We start from the raw sequence: 23,061 nt of genomic DNA on the forward strand, positions 1-23,061 counted from the left end.
AGTCACATATATACCTGTAAGTTAGACAAGGATTGGTGCTGCCTTTCTCAACAAATAGCTTTTGGCAGAGCTGAAGCTAACTTGTATCAGTGACTAGACATTAAGTTACTGTGATCTGCGCTCAAAGGTATTTCCAAAATCCAAGGCATAGAAAACGGCGGCCGAGAAGCTTGCAGTATCTATTACCTTCTGCTCTTTTCTTGTGCGTCAAGGTCTTTGTGTGTCACCTTCATTTTGTTTTACATTTTAACGCATCCATTATGTTAAGAGGTGGTTCTTAAAGCTAATTCAGGATGACTGTTGTTTAAATATGCGTACCAAGCAGTTCTGACTTACCAACAAAGAAAGAAAAAGGGTCTTTATTCAGCAAATGCTAATGGAAATATAATTGAGGTTTTACTCTGTGTTTAGGGACATCCTTCTGGAGAAATCTGTGCATAAAACCTGCCTCCATCCATCTTTAATTAATACAGTTCATTTAGTATACAATTTGCTCAAAGCCTCTATGCCACAGTTGAAAAGAAGATGGTTTTATATGACTTGGAAATAGGTCTGTTATAGTTTATGCACTACTCAGACATGGTAGAGTCTAATTTCAGCTCAAGCTCAGTGTATTTAATCAGTATGTTAGAGTGGCCTATTCAAAATGCTGCCATGTAAAAAGTTAAAATGGATGCAGCTCTTTCTTCCCTACCCTTAGCAATCATCAAATTGCCTCTCTTCCTCTCTCTTTGCATCCTGAGAATGACAAGGTACTATCACTTCACAACCCCGCTTTGTTCAATGTCACATTTTTCTTCTTCAAAACTTCAACCAACTAATTTTTTTTAAGTCCAGAGACCCATTATAAGGTCTTAGCATTTTACCTTTTCATAGTTGTCTTTCATCACTGTGTGGGCAAAGTTGATCTCATTCTATTCCTTTTTTCTTTTTAAATGGGTATTGTAAGGCTTTAGGCTGACCAGTGATGATAGATTTTGCTGTTTGCTAACTTGGTGTCATTCCAGACAACGTTCTGTTCTCCATGCATACTGACCTGGTGATAACATGTTATATGTCCTATTCTTTCCTTCTCACTTCTCACACTGAACCTCACAGTGGAACACCAGGCATCATTAACACTGATAGAAGAGAGAGAAGAGACTTACCTCCCCCCAGTGATTCTGGTACTACATTCAAAACTAGAAACCAACTGGGAGGGTGCACACTTAAAGTACAACAGAAACTCCCTTTGTTTTCCAAACCGTGAGATAAAAATCTTCACAAATCTGTATCATTCTTCCTAACAAATACTTTCTGTTTTAGTAAGTACAATATATACAATGTAAGTTAATCTTTCCACAACTATAAAGCATCTTGCAGTGCTTCTTAAGTGTGACTGTGAGTGTATTAGTTCTCACATTTCTATAAAGAAATACCTGATAATTGGTAATTTATAAAGAAAAAAGGTTTAATTAGCTCATGGTTCTACAGGCTGTACAGGAAGCATAGTGGCTTCGCTTTGGGGGAGGACTCAGAAATCTTCCAACCATGGTGGAAGGCAAAGCAGGGAGCAAGGCATCTCATGTGGTGGGAGCAGGAACAAGAGAGAGGAGGGGGGAGTCACTACACACTTTTAAATGACTAGCTCTCTTAAGACCTCTATCATGAGAACAGCACCAAGAGAATGGTGTGAAACCATTCATGAAGATCCACCCACATGATCCAATCACCTCCCACCAGGCCCCACCTCCAGCATTGGGGGTTACAATTCAACATGAGATTTGGGTGGGGATACAGATGCAAACCATGTCAGTGAGTAATTTACTTTATCATTTTAAGTCACATGATTATGTGATAAGGTTAATGTGTGTGACTTTACTTCATTTATAAATGAAACAAAATAAAGTGCTAAGGCTGGTACCCAGCACATAGTGACATTTGTTTTACAAATGTTAGTTCTTTTCCTGCCTTACTTCATGAAGGTATGACATTTTGAACTTGCCCATCTCCAGTGGTTCGCTGTGGACATCCAAAGGACAAATTTGAATGGTGCTTAGCCCTAGGACATCATGGGAAGTTGTATGTGCAGGGTCAAGGGGGTGTCTTCAAATCATTCTCTATAAGAATATAAGTTGTTTGTTTTGTTTTCTATCCTCGTTCTGCAAATTAAACAAACATCAAGACTCCCCAGTAAGTTATGTCCAATTTAATCAAGATTTTATGTCCTGAGTTTAACTATTAGATTTATCTTTACCGCCCAAAAACCTCAAAAGCTTAAGAATGTTGCATTATTTATAAAATAACAGCAATACTTTTAAATTTCCTGCCTTCTTTGTGTACTCTATTTTACTGATATGCTATGTAGGCCTCTCAATAACATTTTCAATAACCTCATCCATGCTAAAATACCCCTAGCTTTTGGAGATTTAGTCATAAAATTCTAGTTTTTCAGGCTGAGGGAAAACACAAGTTGTTCCTTTTTAAAGTGAGTTAATGTTAAGAAGTTTATATGTTTGTGTTTTTAATATATATGTGTGTATATATATATATCACATAAATATGTGTATATATTTGAAAACTCTTCCACTCATTGCAGTCAACTTGAAAAACAGAAAACTACCTCAAAAAATAAAAATTCTTCGATAATTCTATTACCTTGTAACAATCACTTCTGACATGTTGGTGTATGCTTACCAGTAAAATGTCTGCATTCGATTTTCTGTTTTTGATGGCTCATTAGCTCCATCATTTCTTCATTCACATATATATTTACTGAGCATCAAAAATAAGTTATAATTTGATTGTCAGGTAAAATACAAGAGGCACAGTTATATTTGAATTTCAGATAAACAACCAATAATTTTTAGTATGTGACCCAAGTATGACATGAGATATATTTTTACTGAAAATTATTCCTTATTTATCTGAATTTGAAGTTTAACTATGCATCTTGTACTTTTTTATTTTTTCTTTGAAGTCTGTCAACTGAAGTCATTTCTACCAGATGAGAAACTAAAATGAGAATGTTTATGTGGCATTTATAAAGTCAGATAGCTAGTTAGTAGCAGGATTTTTGTTAAGTTCTGTCTGCACTCTAAAATACAAGCACTTTACATTATTTTGTACTGTCCCCAGTAGGTATTGAATCAATTTTGAATGAAGCAATAAATAAATGAATAGGTTACTGCCTGAAATAAAAGCTGTCGTTTCCCTGAAGCAGACAGGAAGACCACTGCCATGACCTAATCTAAACCTCTTGTTTGGTTGTGAACCATATACTCTTAAAAACAAAAAAAAACCTGAATGATTACAACCGCCATCTCATCCTGTGTAGTCACTCTTTTTACTTTTTCTTTCTTTCTGTTTTTTTTTTTTTTTTTTGAAAGAAAGAAAGAAAGGGGGAGAGAGAACAGGATTCTTGCTCTATTGCCCAGACTGGAATGCAATCTAAATATAGGTATTAAAAACCTCTTTTATGCCGATAATTGTGCTTAACAGCGAAGACAGGAAGGAATAAAGGAAGAAAATAACAAACAAACAGCCAACCAATATTTCAGTTAAGTCTGTGAAATGCTATGCAAATGCTGAAGAGTGATTTACTTCCAATTATGTGGTCACTTTCAAAATAGGTGTAATGTGATACTGAGAAAAATGTTATGTTCTATGGACCTGGGGTGAAGAATTCTATAAATATTCACTGAGTTTACTTGTTTCAGGTCTGAGTTCAAATCATAGATGTCCCTGTTAATTTTCTATCTTGTTGATCCGTCGAATATTAGCAATGTGGTGTCAAAGTCTCCCGCTATTATTGTGCAGGAGTCCAAGTCTCTTTATAAGTCATTAAGAACTTGTCTTATGTATCTGGGTGTTCCTATATTGGGTGCATATATATTTATGATCATTGACTCCTGTTGTTGCATTGATCCTTTCACCATTATGTAATGTCCTTCTTTGTTTCTTTTAGTCTTTGTTACTATTAAAGTCTGTTTTGTCAGAGACGAAAATTACAATTCCTGTTTGTTTGCTTTTTTCTGTTTTTTGCTCTCCATTTGATTGGTAAGTCTTTGTTTTGAGTCTTTATGTGTCCTTGCTTATGAGATGGATCTGGATACAGCGTACTGATGGGTTTTGACTTTTTATTCAATTTGCCTGTCTGTGTCTTTGATTGGGGCATTTAATCCATTTAAATTTAGGATTAATATTGATATTTGTGAGTTTAATATTGTTTAATACTAGCTGGCTATTTTTCCCATTAGTTGATATAGATTCTTCATTATGGAGATACTCTTTACCTTTTGGTAAATTTTTGGGATGACTGATACTGGTTATTCCTTTCTATGTGTGTAGTGGTTATTCCTTTCTGTGTGTAGTGCTTCTTTCAGAAGCTCTTGTAAAGCAGGCCTGGTGGTGATGAAATCTCTGAGTGCTTGCTTGTTAGTGAAAAATTTTATTTTTCCTTCATTTATGAAGTTTAGTTTGGCTGGATATGAGATTCTGGGTTAAAAATTCTTTTCTTTGAGGATATTGAATATTGACCCCCACTCTCTTCTAGTTTGTAGGGTTTCTGCTGAGAGATGTGCTGTAAGTCTGATAGGCTTCCCTTTATAGGTGATCTGACCTTTCTCTCTAGCTGCCCTTAAAATTGTCTCCTTTATTTCAACCCTGGTGAATCTAACGATTATGTGTCTTGGGGTTGCTCTACTTGAGGAATATCTTTGTGGTGTTCTCTCTATTACCTGGAGTTGAGTATTGTCCTGCCTTACTAGGTTGGGAAAGTTTTCCTGAATAATATCCTGAAGAATATTTTCCAGCTTGGATTCATTCTCTTCATGACACTCAGGTACACCTATCAAACGTAAATTAGGTCTTTTCGCATAGTCCCATATTACTTGGAGACTTTGCTTATTCCTTTTTACTCTTTCTTCTCTAATCTTGTCTTTTTGTTTCATTTCATTAAGTTGGTCTTCAACCTCTGATATCTTTTCTTCTGCTTGATCAATTTGACTGTTAAAACCTGTGCATACTTCACGGAGTTCTCGTATTGTATTCTTCGGTTCCATTAATTCACTTATATTCCTCTCTAAATTGTCTATTCTCGTTAGGATTTTGTCAAACCTTTTTTCAAGGTTCTTAGTTTCTTTACGTTGGGCTAGAACATGTTCTTTTAACTCAGAGAAGTTTCTTATTATCCACCTTCTGAAGCCTAATTCTGTTAATGGAATGCACTCGTTCTCCATCAGGCTTTGTTCCCTTAATGATGAGGAACTGTGATCCCCTGTAGAGGGAGAGGCATTCTGATTTTGGGTATTCTCAGCCTTTTTACACTGGTTTCTTCCCATCGTTGTAAATTTATCCACCTGTCATCTTTGTAATTACCGACTTTCAAATTAGGTCTCTGAGTGGACGTCCAACTTGTTGATTCCCAGCACCGGAATCTGAGCAACCCACTGTACTGGCTAAAACAGCGGCATTAAGATTTATGGTGCTTTTCTGCCCGGGAATCTCCAGTCTGGCTTCCCTCTTGAGTCTCTTTTTCAATCAGCTGAATAGGCGACTCTGCCTTCCCGGAGCTCCAAACGTCGACCAAAAGGGGACCCAGTCCCGTTCACTCTGCACCAAGAACTGCCCTGCCGAGGCGCCGGCAAAACTGCCGCACCAGCCACAAGAGTCTCACTGGTGACCCATGGGGCTCCTCCGCTGTGAATCTCCTGGTCTGTGAGCAACAAAAATTTGTCTGAAAGTGTGGCATCCTCTCGTTCTCTGCACTTTCACTAGGAGCTACAATCCTGAGCTGCTAGTAATCAGCCATCTTGGATCTCTCTCCTCACATCTTGTACTTTAGTTGGTTAAATCTGGTAACCTTCATTGTATTAGAAACTCATGCGCCTTTAGTCTAAAGATGGAGGCTTTAACAGCGAGTGGTGCTGTGGCGCTGCGTAGAAATGTCAGTCGACCGGTTGCTTTTGTGAGAAAAATTCCTTGGACCGCAGCGTCGAGTCAACTGAGAGAACACTTTGCACAGTTTGGCCATATAAAAAGGTGTATTGTACCTTTTGACAAGGAGACTGGTTTTCACAGAGGTATGGGTTGGGTTCAGTTTTCTTCAGAAGAAGAACTTCAAAATGCACTACAACAGGAAAATCATATTATAGATGGAGTAAAGCTCCAGGTTCAAGCTCAAAGGCCGAAAATTTTGCAAATACCTGATGAAGAGAAAGATTTTTGAGACTGCCAACCTATTAAATAAAGTTAACATAACTGATTAAAAAAAAAAGAAAAAAAAAGAAACCCATGCTATGAGGATATATTGGTGATCAGAAATAGAGCCCTGACATCAATCAAATGGCACATGAATATATAAATTGTGAGAAGTATACAAAGAGAGTAAGCACAAAGAACCATATGTGTGGTGTGTGCGAATGTATGTTTTGGGGTTTCAGAGAAAGAAGTTAAGTGGGGGTAAGGGTGTTAAGGAGGAAAGAACATTTGGAAACTTGCTAGCCTCCAGGGACCTGACTTCACTTAGGAACAGGCTTCAAATGTAGGCCACGTTATCAAGTGAATGCTGCCAGACAGGGATGGCATCCAGGAAAAGTAAATAAAATCTTCCTATGAGTCTGTCTCTGAGGGCTCTTCACAAAGCCCTGGCAACCCACAGCCTGAAAACAAATAGGCCCCAGTCTTTTCCAGCATAGTTGGTTCCCCAGGTGGCTTTTGTTAATTGAGATTAAGCCTGCAGCTGCACACAACTCCTCAGGGCTCGCTCTCTTTACTCATGTCCCTTGTCACTATGGATAGAAAGGGTCCACATGTGGTTTCAGGAAATTAGGAGACCAGATCATCTGTTTTAACTGGAAAGGACTACTTGTACTGAGAGTGTGACATGAGTCCTTTCAGACTCTGAACATAGCCCAATAAATGGTGTCAACCTTAATAACAAGATTCTGAAAACACGATTAAATATAGAGTTTGCCGGAGCCCAGAGCTTGAGAATGGCCACCTGGGAACATAAATTTACATTGCCCAGAATATACACACTCCAATTACCAGCAGTTCTAGGTAGAGTTCTAAGAAAAAAAGATGAGGCAGTTCCTAAGTTGTTTGCCAAAAATTTACAATAAAATAACATAAGCTATTGATGGACTATACATTATTCTTTGTATCAAAATTCAGGAACACAAAGATAATGGGTGAGGCAGCTAGCCAGGAACAAAATGCCTTTAAAAGATTGTCCCTGGGCATGGGTTTGAGGGTGTGACTAACATCCCATACTCATGTTTCTCTAAACCTAATAAATCGTGCATATCTCATACAGCTCATACTGTTCTGAGCTATTTTTGCTTTCTCATTTCCCCCCTTTTCATCAAGATTTGCAAAGAAAGCATGGTGGATGAACTTAAACAGTTTTGGCTCCTTTTATGTTCAGGAACTTAGTCCTGCATTGCTAGAAAGTCTTATTCCCAGATGGTCCTGTCCCACATTTGGGGGAAGGGGAGAGGATGAGTCTTAATGGGGATTTTAACACCATCAAAAGCTGAATTGGGATGGCATTGCAGGGTACCACAAATGAGACTTCAGTTAAGTCACTAATTTATGTAACTACTGTTGCTTGTGGAATCATTTCTAGTCTTTAGAATACCATGCAGTTAGTTTTCTCAGAATAAGTAGAACAATGAGATATACATAGTAGAAATATAATAGACATAAGGATTATAACTTTAAAAAAAAAAGAATTTCTATGCCTGAATGAAAAAAATATAACCTATTCCATTAGAAAGTCAACTAAAACATCATGAAGAAAATTAAAATACAGTCCTTTCTTAGAGACTTGTTGTAGCAGTAAATAATTCAAGATTTAGACCAAATTTTAGGAAAATAATAAAAACTAAAAAACAATGGTCAAGGCTGAATCTAAAAGCAGGTATGCTATAATTTTCTTCTGAACCATAATTTGTCTCTCTTCAGTTCACCATTTCTACCCAAGATAAATTTTAGCAGGACCAACATACTTGCAAAATAAGTTTTAGTGTTATATTTGGCCCAATTATTTGCATTAAGTACAACAAAAATAATCAATGGCCATGTATGCATTTTTAAGTTGGCTTTGCTTTAACTTTTTCACAAAGAATCTGAGATTAGACTTTTAAAAGCCTCTCTAAACTAGGTATCCAAGCCAATAATTTACCATCAGACTGCATGTAGCATCTATATAAATTGGGTGAATTTGTCTCTTCTTGAGGTTCTAAAACATCTTGAGGTTTCTGGGCCTGTCAAATAGTTACATTCTTTACTTACTGCAAGGTCGAAAAGCTTGTAAGGGTACCATGTAGACAAAGTATCAGGTCAGTCTTTCCAAAGGGCTTTTTATTTGGCTCTATAAAGTCAACTTCAATTCATCAAAGCAGTTTGGTCATAACTGAAAGTATGTCATTTCACTGAAAACCTTGGTGAAATGACCAGCCTTTGTAAAACGACCGGTGTCTCCAACTGTGTACTGTTACAGAAGAAAATGAGTTCTTACTGAACTTACACAAATAATATTACCATAAATTAAGTATATTCACAAATAACTTCCAAATTCAGGAGGGATCAGGTAGAGAGCAAGATGATTCAATTTTGCTCATAAAAGAATACTTTACTTAATTGTTGTAAGCTCTAAATAGCTCAAAAAAAAAATTCTTAACTTTGGGAAACAAAATAAAAAGAATCAGCAATGTTTCAAACAAAAAAAGTCATTAAAAAAAATTTTAGTCCTGGACAGGTGCAGTGACTCATTTCTATAATCTCAGCACTTTGGCAGGCCAAGACAGGTGGATCACTTGAGGTCAGGAGTTTGAGACCAGTCTGACAACATGGTGAAACCCCGTCTCTACTACAAATACGAAATCAGCTGGGTATGGTGGCACATGCCTGTAATCCCAGCTACTCAGGAAGCTGAAGCAGGAGAATCACTTGAACCCAGAAAGTGGAGTTTGTGGTGAGCCAAGATTGTGCCATTTTACTCCAGCCTAGGCAACAAGAGCAAAACTCTGTCTCAAAAAATAATAAAAATAAAAAATAAAAATTTAGTCCTCTATCAGTTCAGTTCCATGTAATTAACTTTTGTTATATTTGATATTGGGTTAGCAGTCTTCATGAACTGATAGACGTCTTTATTAAAATTCTGGAAGTTTTTACATAGTCCAATGGTATGATTTCCAAAACTTTCAGAAACCTGTATTCAGGACTTCTCAGAGTCCTTTCCACGAATTTCCTTGAAGGAGATGCAAATTTTGGACTGTAGCTGATGAAAAAACGTTTTTTATGAAGAATCAAATTAAAATAATAATTGTTCGTGGATGACAAAAGACTTAAAGTAGCCTTGGTTAAAGACACAATTGACAAGGAAATTTGGTTATACCTGTAGCATACAACTTAACATAACAATCATAATTATTACTGATCATATATACCAAAACATTGGCACTTTTGGAATCTCATTCAATTTTGGAACACATATTAATAATATTACTACATTTATACAAGTATAACTAAAAGAAAGTTAAACATCATTTCTTACTTGATAATGCTTTCTGTATGACTTAAACATGTCAAATAAGCCTGATCTGCCTCTCTTGAACTTCTATGGGCCCTCATAGCTGAAAAGCTAATTTCCAGTTTTAAAAAAAAAGACTAAATTTTTATTTGAAATGTAATTTTGAAAAGTTTGTCAAATATCAAAAGTTTAAAAAAACTTGCTCAAAATATTCTTGCAGGTCACTGTAAAATAATGGTCATTTATTTAGCCAAAGTGATAGTTCCAAGATTTCAAAAGCAAAAACTTTTACTATTTGATAGAAAGGAGACCCAGTTCCCAAACAAGAAACCTAATAGGGACAGCATGAGGCAAAGTCTTCCCTCCTTTTCATAAGGAATCTCAGATTTTACTTTTAAAAGCCTCTGAAGACTAGGTATCCTCTCAAGGATACCTTTTTTCTGTTTTTGTTTTGTTTTGTTTTGTTTTTTTCTTTTTGAAGTTTACTCAAAAGGCAAACAAATCTTTTACTGTATTTTATTAATACTGTATAAATTCTTGTTCAAAGGACAATACCAAATTTTACTTTTATATTCATGTATTATAAATACTAAAGCTAATTTTAATAAAACCTTATAAACATATCCATATAATCTCAGTCAGTTTTGACCACAGAAGATAAGATTTTCATAAATCTTTTATAAGCTATTACAATTTTCTATTAAAAAGAAGATCACTGTAATCCCAGCACTTTGGGAGGCCGAGGCGGGTGGATCATGAGGTCAAGAGATCGAGACCATCCTGGTCAACACAGTGAAACCCCGTCTCTACTAAAAATACAAAAAAATTAGCTGGGCACGGTGGCGCGTGCCTGTAATCCCAGCTACTCAGGAGGCTGAGGCAGGAGAATTGCCTGAACCCGGGAGGCAGAGGTTGCGGTGAGCCGTGATTGCGCCATTGCACTCCAGCCTGGGTAACAAGAGCAAAACTCCGTCTCAAAAAAAAAAAAAAAAAAAAAAAGAAGATCAATGTTTCAAGAAAACCCTGTCATTCCAAAAGAGGCCCAGACTCTGACCTTGCTTCGGTGAGCTTTAGGGATTAATGTTCACTTTTTAGAAAAACTTATAAACAATTCTCTTCTAATTTTAGCCAACTTGATTACACACAAAAGTCCTTTCACAAGATTAATCTTCCATAAACCTACAACTTGCTTAAACCTTCAGTTTTGTCCTCTACTTCTTTTTTAGATTGGCATTCTATCTTAGGACAAAATTTACTTTCCTTTCTCCCTTATCACGTTGACCACACAATGCTCTCTTTCACGTAAATGAAAAATTACTGTCTCTGCAGCTCCCTCTTCCAAAACACATCTTAATTTCTTTATATGCCCTGTGTATAGAATTGTCTCTTTTATCTAGTCTTTTTTTTTTTTTTTTTGAGATGGAATCTCGCTCTGTCACCCAGGCTGGAATGCAGTGGCACAATCTCGGCAACCTCTGCCTCCTGAGTTCAAGTGATTCTCCTGCCTCAGCCCCCCAAGTAGCTGGGGTTACAGGCATGTGCCACCATGCCTGGTTAATTTTTTGTACTTTTAGTAGAGATGAGGTTTCACTATGTTAGCCAAAATGATCTCAATTTCCTGACCTCATGATCCGCCCTCCTCAGCCTTCCAAAAGTTCTGGGATTACTTGCATGAGCCACAGCACCTGGCCATATCTAGTTATTTTAATTACATATGATAACTGCAATTTTAACTCTTAGTAATGCTAATTTACAATGAAATCTGAGGAAGTAATTTTGAGCTGTTTTATACCAGTATTTGTAGATGAAAACCATTTCATAATTTTTAGAGAGATGTTCCCTCAATTATTTTGTTTATTAACAGATCTAAGTATATTTAGCTTTTCTACACCATATAACTAATGCAGACATTTTATGATTACCTAATACTTAATTTAACATCACTTTAAGATTTAGTTACTGAAAAAGATTTTTGAAATGAAAAAATTCATTTATACACTTCTATCCCATTTACATACATTTAATTTATTCATTCTTAACAATTATGCTTGAAAAATTCATTAAACAAAACTAGCCATCATCAAGTTATTTCTTTGTTAATCATTTTTATAGCCTGCAAATGTCAGGCAGTTGCCACCTAAGCATGAATCCGAAAGTTAAAACAGAGATATTTTGCTCATCAGAAGGCACAGTGGCTTTTATTAAACCAACAGTATTAACTGGTCTTATTTACCAAAGATTTACCCAAGTTATGTGAACTAAAAGGGATTTGAGTTACTCTCTATTTTTCTGATGAAACATTTAAGTTTTTCCTTTTTCTTTTGGCCAAATAAGTACAGCTCTTTCATATATTTGGTAGTAAATGTCACATACACATGACACATATAAACATGCAGACACACAGAAGCAGATTTTATAGCTTTATAAAGTTCTTCATTTGCCAGTTTTCGATAGTTTCTCACCTTTAGACTATCAAGCCCTGAACAGTTGTTAGCTAGGCAACCTGAAATTTGTACTTCTCAAGGGATGACTCTTAGATGAAACAAAGTAAAAAAAAAATCTCAAAAACATACAGCTGAGTTCAAATCAAGGAAGCAGGTGTACATAGGTAAAGTCCCAGTTAAGTCAAGGTGGCCAAGGAAAGCACCTTAAATAAAGGTAAGACTTGTATAAATTTAAACCAGTGTTAAATTTCTCACGACTCAGCCCTCTCTCCACCAGGTGCACAGAGGCAGACACTCTTACAAATGGAGATTTCCTTTATGAATGTAAATTTCAATATAGCCAGCTAAATGCCAGAAAGGTGTATTTTGGAGACCTGTTAGAATCGGTGAATCCATGAGTCTGCAGGAACTTCAACTCTTGCCTCCTCAGAATAAGAAATTCAACTGTGGGGCATAAGGTAAAATGAGAGACAGAGGCAACTTTTAGAGCAAAAGTGAAAGTTTATTTTAAAAGTTTTAGAGCAGAAATTAAAGGAAGTAAAATACACTTGGAAGAGGGCCAGATGGGCAGCTTGAGAGATTCAAGCACATGGTTTGACCTTTGACTTGGAGTTTTATGTGTTGGCAGCCTTCTGGGAGGTGATTGCTTCTCCCTGATTCTTCCCTTGGGGTGGGCTGTGCACATGTGCAGCAGCCTGCCAGCACTTGGGAGAGACCACATGTGCAATGTATTTACTGAAATTGTGTGCATGCTTACTTGAGGCATTTTTTCCTTACCAGTTGAGTGTTCCTAGAGGAAGGTCGTATACCAGTTAAACTCTGCCATTTTGCCTCTTAGTGTGCATGCTTGAGCCTACTTGCCCTACTCCAGAGATTTTATCTGGAAGCTACTGATCATCAGTTTCAAGTGTTTTCTATCTATTGGGAGACTGCCTTTTCCTGGCACCGGCTGCAACCAAGTATTATTTTAGAGAGACAGTTTAGCAACCGCCTGACCATCATCTAATGGTTGTCTGACATTTCTGGTGGAGGTTGTGGGGTCTCTCCTGCCTTGCTCATTTCTGCCTGCCTACTATAACAGACAAACTTAGTTAAATAGGTGGGCTTTTCAACTTAGTTTGTTTCTTGGTTAGATGACTGACATCATTGTGAAGCTCTTTAACGAACAGGGCAAAGAAAACCTTCTCCATGCCTGGACTCAGCATTGATAGCTCTGGGAAAGAAGCAAGCCTACTTTACCTCAGGGCCTATCTTTTATAAACATTTTATTCAACTTCTCTTTTTCTTTCAAAACAAAGGTAGCTTTTCAATGACTTACCAAAGTCAATAAACCTTAACCAAGGTTATATCTAAACCAAGGAACAACTAGGCATTTCCAAAGAGGTGTGACGTAGTCCTCACAAGATCCAGAACCAAAGACAGCTCAAAGAAAGAGATGTCTTGCTAGCTGCAAATGGAATACGACCCATACTTCTGTCCAGCCATATTTTCTAGGATCTCAGCTTCTCAGTTGAGCACCTACACATGTAGGCCCAAAACCCCTATATGCCCCACAGATAGAGAAAGGAAATCAAAAGCTGTCTCTGGAAGGGAAAAGGATCAATAATGAATGAGTACCCCACAAGGTCAAGAGTTATACAAATAATTTTAAACAAATAGGACTTCTTTCCTGACTGGGAATTAAACCTGGGCTGCAGTCATGAAAGCAGAATCTTAGCAGTTAGACCACAGAGTGGGAGGCTTTTTTTTTTTTTTTGTAAATCCTGCAGGGGATCCAAAGCAGACAGTTTGAGCATATAAAGGATTTCAACTCATTTCAGATCTGATCACAGTGGGAGTGCTGTTTAGCTAATTTTCTGGATGTTAATATTCAAAGATATGATAGGATTTATAACTCCAAGGGACTGTGAAATCCAGAAGAGCATTTAAAGGATACTGTCTGGGCCAGTCATGGTGGCTCAGGCCTATAATCCCAGCACTTTGGGAGGCCAGGGTGGGTGAATCACTTAAGGTCAGGAGTCCAAGATGAGCCTGGTCAACATGGTGAAATCCCATCTCTATTAAAAATACAAAAACTTAGCCGATGTGTTGGCACACACCTGTAATCTCAGCTACTCAGGAGGCTGAGGCAGGAGAATTGCTTGAACCTGGGAGACAGAGGCTGCAATGAGTCAAGATCGTGCCACTGCACTCCAGCCTAAGCAAGAGTGAGACTCTGTCTCAAAAAAAAGAAAAAATGATATTGTCTGATATTGGGTCAAGAAATCATCAGTGTCATTCATTAGATCTGGTATAGACAAAAGTTTGTTGGATCTGTATTTTTTCTTTTTCTTTTTCTTTTTTTTTTTTTTGAGACAGAGTTTCGCTCTTGTTACCCAGGCTGGTGTGCAATGGCGCGATCTCGGCTCACCGCAACCTCCGCCTCCTGGGTTCAGGCAATTCTCTTGCTTCAGCCTCCTGAGTAGCTGGGATTACAGGCACGCGCCACCATGCCCAGCTAATTTTTTGTGTTTTTAGTAGAGATGGGGTTTCACCATGTTGACCAGGATGGTCTCAATCTCTTGACCTCGTGATCCACCCGCCTCGACCTCCCAAAGTGGATCTGTATTTTTATAATCTCTGTCATTTTGTTCTTGTTCTGTAGTTGTTCCATTTGTTCTCTCTGTTTAAAAAATCTCTATCTAAGAGATGGATGGGAGCTGAGGGAACAAGCACAAAGGGATGAGTTCAGATCACAGGGGTAGAAGAGAAGGAGCAGTTAGAGGTGAAAGAGAGAAAACCTCCAAAATCTTTTTAAATTTAGAAATAGTTTCAAATATGCTTTTGCTTACCTCTTGAATGGAGGCATCTTTTCTTTTAGGATTTCTTTTAGAAACCTGTATTGGAAGGAAGTCTCTCACTCAATTTATCTGGTTCTAAAACTAGCTTTTTCTAATTGTGTGTGCAATAAACTAATTTAGGTATTTTAAAAGGTACCCCATTTTGGCCCTTGTAACTTGGGATCATTCTGAGTTATGCTTAGCCAGTTTTTAAAATATTTGCATGAAGAGACATGATAAGTATTCAATATGAATCCGGCTGGCATTTTAATGGTGGAGCTCTTCTTAAGGAGGAAGCCTCGGTTTAAGCAATTGAACTGCACTTCAGAATCTGGCCAGTTTTAAAAACTACAGTTGTTTTTTTCCTAAGCCACAAAGATTTACTTCTTTTCCAAGAGAAACTATATTCTTTTGGATCAAATTTTGAATTAGAGGAAAGATTACGAACTCTAATGAATAAGACAAAGAAAACCTTAACCTCAGAGACGAGTGAAAATCACAAACCTGGAGTAAATAGAATCTCTAGAGAATAACAAGTGAAACTCCTGTCTTTTAGTAGCATTTCAGTTCCAATCCCACAGAATTAGGAATGTGTATGGCTTAAATAAAATCTGAATCCTCAACTAACCTGGGAGTATTTGGATACTGAGATGGCTGCCAGGTCTGGTGAGGTAGGTGAACCATTCCCTTCTTAGACCATATAGGGTAACTTCCTAACGTTGCCATGGCATTTATAAACTGTCATGGCACTGGTGAGTATATAGCAGTGAGGACGACCAGAAGTCACTCTTGTCACCATCTTGGTTTTGGCCAGCTTCTTTAAAACAACTTGTTTTATCAGGAAGATCTTTATGATCAGTATCTTGTGCTGACCTCCTATCTCATCCTGTGCATTAGAATGCCTTAACCATCTGGGAATGCAGCCCAGTAGGTTTCAGTCTCATTTTACCCAGCTCCTATTTAAGATAGAGTTGCTCTGGTTCACAGGCCTCTAACAGTACCAAGATTCCAATTGTCACAAACTCAAGGGGATCACTGAAGCTCCACTTTGGATCTCATCTGAGGTGATAAAATGTCAACATGAAACAACAAGATTCAGAAAATATGATTAAGTATAGCATTTATTGGGGCTCAAAGGTTGAAAATTGTTATCCGGGAGCATAGATTCAAGTTGCCTGAATATATTCCAATTAGCAGCAGTGACAAGTATGTTTCTAAGGAAAAAAGAAGAGGCAGTTTCTAGGTTGTTCACCAAGAATTTACATTTAAAGTCACATGAGCTATTGATAGGCTATACGTTATTCTTCGTATCACAAATTCCAGGATCATGATAATAATGAGCCAGCCAGCTACTCAGAAACAAAATCTCGGGCATCAGCGTGGAGATATGACTGAAGTCCCATACTCCGTCTCTCTGGGCATTACAAATTGTGCGTAGTTCATATAGCTCAGCCTTCTCTGAGCCATTTCTCTCTTCTCAGTGGCTTCCCTGGAAGCAGCCTCCATCATCTGTGACTCAGAGTGCTAGCATTTCTTCATGGGATTATAAACCATAAGAACTCAAGGTGGCCTTCAAAGCCACAGCATCAGCAATATTAACTTCCCTATTAATAGTATTCTATTACTTTGGGTTTTACATATATTATCTCGTTTATTCATCATAACAACCTGGTTGATAAGGATTATTTATTCCTGAAGAAACTGAGCCTCAAAGGAGCTAAAAGATTTTCCCCGAGTCACACAGCCAGGGAGTGACAGAGCCAGGACTCAAACCCAAGAATCCTGACTTCAAAGCCTCTGCTCTTCCTGCTGCACTATACCATCCCCCTAAACACATCTGTGAGACCTCTGTGCAAAATATGTAAAGAACAGGATTTATTTTGTTTATTTTATTTCATACCCTACAAGAATACAAACTGTGTGAGGCAGGTATGTTTGTATGTTTTTGATCACTGCCTCATTCCCCGTCTTCTACGGCAGTGCCTAGCACACAGTAAGTGCTCAATAAATATCTGTTAAATGAACGCATGAATGAATGACTAATGTGTGTTAGTGTTAGGGCTAAGGCCTTTGGTTTCTGGTTAATTGCCATTTTTGCCATCACACCAATGTCATTTGCTTGCACACTCACAAATACACCCTCATTTCATCATATGCATTTCACTTTCTTTGTAGGTCCTGGGGACAGACAAATCTGAGTTTGAATCTCTGTTCCACCAGTGGGTGAGGTGCTTGAAATCCATATTCTTATCACTGTCATTCAAAGCAGTACTGACATGAGTATTCCTGTTATTCCTAATTATGGGTGAGGAAATTAGGCAAATTAGGCCAGTTACGTTTGGTATTTTGCTTAGTTATCTCACCCGTAATTAGGAATAACAGGGATCCTCATGTCAGTACTGCTTTGAATGACAGGGATGAGAATACATATTTCAAGAACCTCACATAATAGGTGCTTGATAAATGATGACTAAACACACAATTGAGTGACGCTTCTCCCAGCATGGGGGCCAAGGGAAAACTTTCCCTTCACCATCTGAAGGTTCACTGAGAATCTACTGATAATAGGCAGATTAATAGGAGAAAAGGCACACAAAGTTTGTTTACAATATGGAAATTCACAGAAAGGGTTAGATGGTTGATACTTTCATGCCATCTTGAGTTTATAGACAGAGCTTATCAAAATAGGTTATAGGTGAAGAGAGAGAAAGGCATGGGGCAAAGGTGGTCCTTATTACGTAGATGAAATCTCACAAGTAGCAGCTCTCAGAAAGAATATATGATAGTCTGTCATTTGGTGATCTGATCATAGGAAAGTCCTCAGAGAATGCCTGGTAGTTTTTTTCACTAACATAGATTTTTTTTTTTTCCTATAGATACAATTCACCTCCTTGAAAGGTAGCTTTTCAGGGTTATTCCTGTGTGCATGCCTTCTTCTGACGCACCATCTCAAAATATGGTGTGAAATATTTTTGGTTTCCTTTGCCAGAAATGGAATGTCCCTGCTTCCCTCATAGCCAGAGAAGATTCTTGAGTGGACAGCTGCACCTAAACTTGAGCTAGCCTGAGCACTATAACGTCTTTTGTTTTATTCTTAATTTTTATAAATTTAAATCTAATTTTAAAAATATAAAATAACATATATTTTGTATAAAATGTGGAAACACAGAAAGTTTTAATGAAAAAATAAAAACCTATATTTCATCATGCAGAAATATCTGCTGTATTATTCTTCCACTGCTGCTGTAACAAATTACCACAAAGTTAATGGCAAGACATCACAGATTCATTATATTATAATTCTGGAGGTCGGAGGTCCAAAATCAGTCTCACTGGGCTAAAATCAAGGTGTCAGCAGAGCTATGTTTCTTCTAGAGCCTCTAGGGGAAAATCTGTTTCCTTACCTTTTCTAGCTTCTTGAGGCTGCCTGCATTCTTGGCCTGTGGCCCCTTTCTTTATCTTCAAAGACAGCAGCATACTATCTTCAAACCTGTCTCTGATTCTCAATTTATGTTCTCCTTGTTCATCTTCTAATGACCCTTGTGATTACATTGGATAATGCAGGATACTTGGATAATGCAGGATCACCTCTCCATCTGATGATGGGCCTTAAAGTCCCTTTTGTCATAAAAGAAGACATATTTGGAGGTTCTAGAGATTAGAATGTGGACATCTTTAAAGAGCCATTATTCTGCCTATTACAAACCTTATTAGTATTTTAGTGCAATTCCTTTCCATTTTTTCCCTATATTTGTCAAAATACTTGACTTTTTACTATCTATACCATTCACAAGATTGCTTATTTCAAACAACATTTTATTGTAATTGCTTTCTGTTTTCAACCTAAAATAATCAAAAGGGTCAGAATCTAGTTTAAATTGAGTTTATTCAAGTGCAAAGTTTGAGGATGGGCCCCCCAGAAAGCACAGATTCCAGGGAATGGAAGTCAGAGTTCCAAAGTGTAGATGTTTGGGATCATTTGTAGACAAAGTTCATTTGTATCAAAGTTTAATAGAATTTCACCATCTTTCTATGTAAGGTTTAATGCGTAGTTATAATAATCTGATTGGTCAAGGTGGTCTATTTCTTCTGAGATATGTATATTTAAACATTCTACTCTAAAGATGTAATTGTCATGGGGCCTTGGGCACCATCATGTCTGATTAGGTACAGGACTATAGAGAGGCAGTTAATCTACAACAAAGATCTATGATTAGAAAGGGGAGGTCTGGTTTCTTCTAGTCTTATTTATAGAATAAGAATCATGTGAAAGAGAGGTAAGTTATAATCAGAGATGCAGAATTGCAGACGTGCCATGTGACTCACTCAGTTTCCAGGGCTTAACTTTCCCCTTGTCAAAATTAATTTAGAGGGTCCTAAAATTTTATTTTCTTTTATAGTTATATTATTAAGCATGTTTTATTATAATGTTTTATTGTTGTGAGGGGAATTCCTATATCTCCTAGGCATAAAGGCTCTTTGTTTCTTCTCAGTATATATTTCTTCCCAAAACATGTTGTTTGGATCATTACAAGACCTAAGTCTTCTGGGATGGCAACGGAGATGCAATGGGGGTCAAATTCCATCATTTTTAGAAGAATCTATACAAATTTGAGCTAGTAAGGATATAAAAGATCATTTTTTCAGGTGCATCATCCCTAAACATACATATACATTTACACACATAATGCAAAATCCTGTAAAAAGATGCTCCTCAATCTTTAAGGACTATATAAACTTGCTTTTACGTTAACAATTAGATACAGTATGATAGCTTTTGCCATGTAACAAACTGCTCCAAAACTTACTGACTTAAAACAGTGAGTATTGATTTCTCATGATTCTGTGGATTGGCCAGGCAGTTCTTCTAGTCTGGGCTGTTACGTGAGTCAGTGATTCAAAATTATCCATCTAGACTTTGAAGGCAGGGGCTAGCCTAATCTTTTTCTTCTGCTGTGAGACTAACTCTGTCTTCTTCACATAAGGGTGGAAGGGTTCCTAAAAGCAACAGGAGACAAGCTTAATGAGCAAGCACTTTTTCAGCCTCTGCCGAAGTCACATTTTCTATCTCATTGGCCAAAGTAAATCAAGAGGTCAGGCTCAGATTCACTGGGTGGAGAAATAGGATCCACTTCTGATGAGTGGTATGGCAAAGTCAACACTGCAAAAAGCAAGTCAGAGAAATCACTGTGGCAAACAATCCACCACAATACACAAAATATGTTTAAGAAGTCCACAGAATGATCAAGGAAATGGTAGAAACTATAAATACTGCAAGAACTCAGAGCCACATAAGGTTATTATTGAGTCAAAGGCTTCAAGGAAGAACTTGTTTTGGGGTATGACCCTGATGAACTTGGAAAAGTAGAGAAGAAGGGAGGGCAGTCCCTGGAGAATTTAGCAGAGAAGTGTTATTGTTTGGCCAGTACACAGTAATTATTCCACCTAGAGATGTTGACTGACTGATGACTAATGAACAGGAAGCTGAGTTTATAATGCAGACATTCACATATTCATTTACTCATCCTTTATTGAAAACAACACAAGGAGCCATTAGAAAATTTAAGCTAAAAAGAAACTCACTGGAAGAATCCGGGGTAGATTACAGACTCAGAAGCACAGATGAAGAAGCAGGTTCCACAAAGATTAGGGGCAAAGGCCATTCTGGAAATCTAGGTAGCAGGAAGTATTGGATAGGCTCTTACACTGTCTGGGCAGAGATGAATCAGCTCCAATCAATTTTCTAACCTTGTGTCACCCACTCAAGATTGAAAGTCCTGGGAGAGAATCCAACTGGCCTTGCTCAGAAAACATTCCTGCCTCTTGGCTCAAAGAAAGAGTAAAATAAATGACTCCTGGATTGTTGGCCTAAGCAACATAGATGATCATGTCATTCATTTAGATGGGGAGATTGGAGGAGGAGCAGATTCATCATTGTAAAATCAAGAAAACTCTTTTAGCTGTGTTAATTTTGAATTTTGCCTCTTAGTAATTCAAAGGAAATTCTTGAATAAGCAGTAAGTGAATCTGGAGTTCAGAAGAGAAATCCAGGATGGTATGGTGTGTGAAGTCCAACAAAACAAAAATATGGGAATCATTGGCTGTTAAATGACATTTAAACCACAGACTTGAAGGGAGCACCTTGGGAGAGAGACTAGATGGAACAGAGGGTCTGAGGACTAAAGACATTGCCCTCCAATAGTTCTGGCAGAGGAGGAAGATTCTGGAAACTAGACAGAAGCCGTGAAGCTAATCAACAAGCCATGGGTAAGTCAGGAGAGTCTGCCATCCTGGAATCTTCCAGAGAGAAAAGGTTTTTAGAAAGGAAGGAGGGAAAACCACTTCAGATGCTGCTGCGAGATCAAGAAGGAGACAAAAAGAACTGACCACTTACTTGAGAAGATAAATATTGTGACCTTGTCCCAGCACTTTGGGAGGCTGAGGCAGGAGGATCACTTGAGGCCCAGAGTTCGAGGGCAGCCTAGGCAACATAGCGAGACCCCATCTCTACAAAACATAACAATAAAACAATTAGCTGAGTAATCTCAGCTTCTTTGGAGGCTGAGGTGAGAGGATCACTTGGGCCCAGGAGTTTGAAATCACAGTAAGCTATGAGTACACCACTGCATTCCAGCCTGGGTGACAGAGCAAGACTCTGCCTCTAAAAAAATAAAAACAAAAATAAAAAATATATTGAGATTGTTGCATAACTTTCTTTTTAGTTCAGCTAAAACTGGGCTCTTGTCATATGACTAGGAAAGATTAGGCTGGCAGACACATAAAAGGGTAAGGAAAACAGAATTTATTGGATGAAAAGGAAAAAGAAAGAAAAACTCTCAGTACAGCAAAAGAGGGGCTCTTGCCAACAGATTGAAGGCAGATTCTCCTGCCTCACAGATTGAATCCCAGGTTACCACACAGGAACTAAAGAGGCCAGGCTCCTTCCGCTGCAAACATGACAAGCTTCCCCTGGCTCCACCCCTTTTCCCCAGTGTGCAAGTGGGCATTATTTAGAGAGACTCTATCAGGAAAGGGCGGGCTTCATCCGGGACCAGCAGTTTGGTGTTCCAGTGTTCATGCTGTTTTAGACTCGGAGGCACATTTCCCAGGGGACCCTTGGCTGTCTCCTGTCTTTATCAAGATCTTAATAAAAGCCAACTCCACATGGTGGGACAAAAGATCAAAGGAAACAAAAGGAAAGGCTTGATGAGAAAATGAGAAGTGAGTGATCTTCTTTTCCAAGTGGAGGAGGAGAGGTACAAAGTAAGTTTTGAGATTCATGTTGTGACAAGCAGCAGTAGTGGGTTGCCATTTCTCTATTGTATTCCATTGTATAAATACTCCATGGTTCATTTACATTTTTTACTATTAATGGGCATTTGGATTGTTTCCAATTTGAGACTTTTACAGAGTACTGCTATTAACCTTCTTGTTTGTATCTTTTGGTAAACTCCAAAATATGTGTACTTTTGTACACGTGTAAACTCTAGGACCCAGTGATTTAATTCTTAAGTTTATATTCCAAAATATGTGTACAAAAATACACAAGTGGCAAACAATTTTCCAAAGAGCTTGTGCCAGTTTATACTTACATCCACAATGTGTGAAAAGTCAAGTTGCTCCAAAGCCTTGTCAACAATAGATATTATCAGTTTATTTAACTATAGATGTTCCAGCAAATATGTAATGGTATCTCCTTGTGGTTTTAATTTGCATTTTTCTGGTGACTTCTGAGTTTGGCCATATTTTTGCTTATTGACCATTTAGAATCCTTTTTTTTTTCACAATTTTGTAAGAATTTAATGTGTAAACAAATACAGAAAAATAAGCATTATAGCAACCAGTTTTGCTCATGAGAGCAATTTTAAAGTAGAATCCTTTTTAGGGAAGTGCTTGTTTGACTCTTTTGACCATCTCTCTATTGATTGCCTCTTTTTCTTATTGATCCATAAAAGCTCTTTATATATTCTATATACAACTCTTTTTGAAAGTTTTTTTTTAAAAAACGTTTATTTAGCACATTAGGAAGTTCAGGTGTTTTTCCAGGTGCTGAAATGGAGGATAAGGAAATTTCCAGACAATATGTAGCCAAGAGGTAACCTGTGTGATTAGTCTTATTTGTTACCATCAAGTTGGCAATAGTAAATATTATAATTTATAATACATATTTAAAATGTACTGTATCACATAGGTTTTAATTAATTCCAAAATCAGTATTTTCACTGACATGTGTTAGCTTCCTAGCACTGGAATGTCATTTGCTTGCTTACATATAAAGGTA

The 23,061-nt window shown here is 37.6% G+C and overlaps 2 protein-coding genes across 3 annotated transcripts in view; both read left to right on the top strand.

The window, feature by feature from the left end:
* Positions 1 to 23,061, top strand: part of STK32A (serine/threonine kinase 32A) — a 151,658-nt gene that overhangs the window by 43,009 nt on the left and 85,588 nt on the right. The gene's annotated exons all lie outside the window — the stretch shown is intronic.
* Positions 5,873 to 6,247, top strand: LOC135270608 (SRA stem-loop-interacting RNA-binding protein, mitochondrial-like). The gene has a single exon (XM_064366249.1). The coding sequence runs from the start codon at positions 5,882 to 5,884 to the stop codon at positions 6,206 to 6,208; it is 327 nt and encodes a 108-aa protein (XP_064222319.1). The 5' UTR covers positions 5,873 to 5,881; the 3' UTR covers positions 6,209 to 6,247.

This window comes from Aotus nancymaae, unplaced genomic scaffold (assembly GCF_030222135.1).
Source record: "Aotus nancymaae isolate 86718 unplaced genomic scaffold, 86718_ANA_hifiasm-v0.15.2.pri h1tg000064l_1, whole genome shotgun sequence".
Classification (NCBI taxonomy): domain Eukaryota; kingdom Metazoa; phylum Chordata; class Mammalia; order Primates; family Aotidae; genus Aotus; species Aotus nancymaae.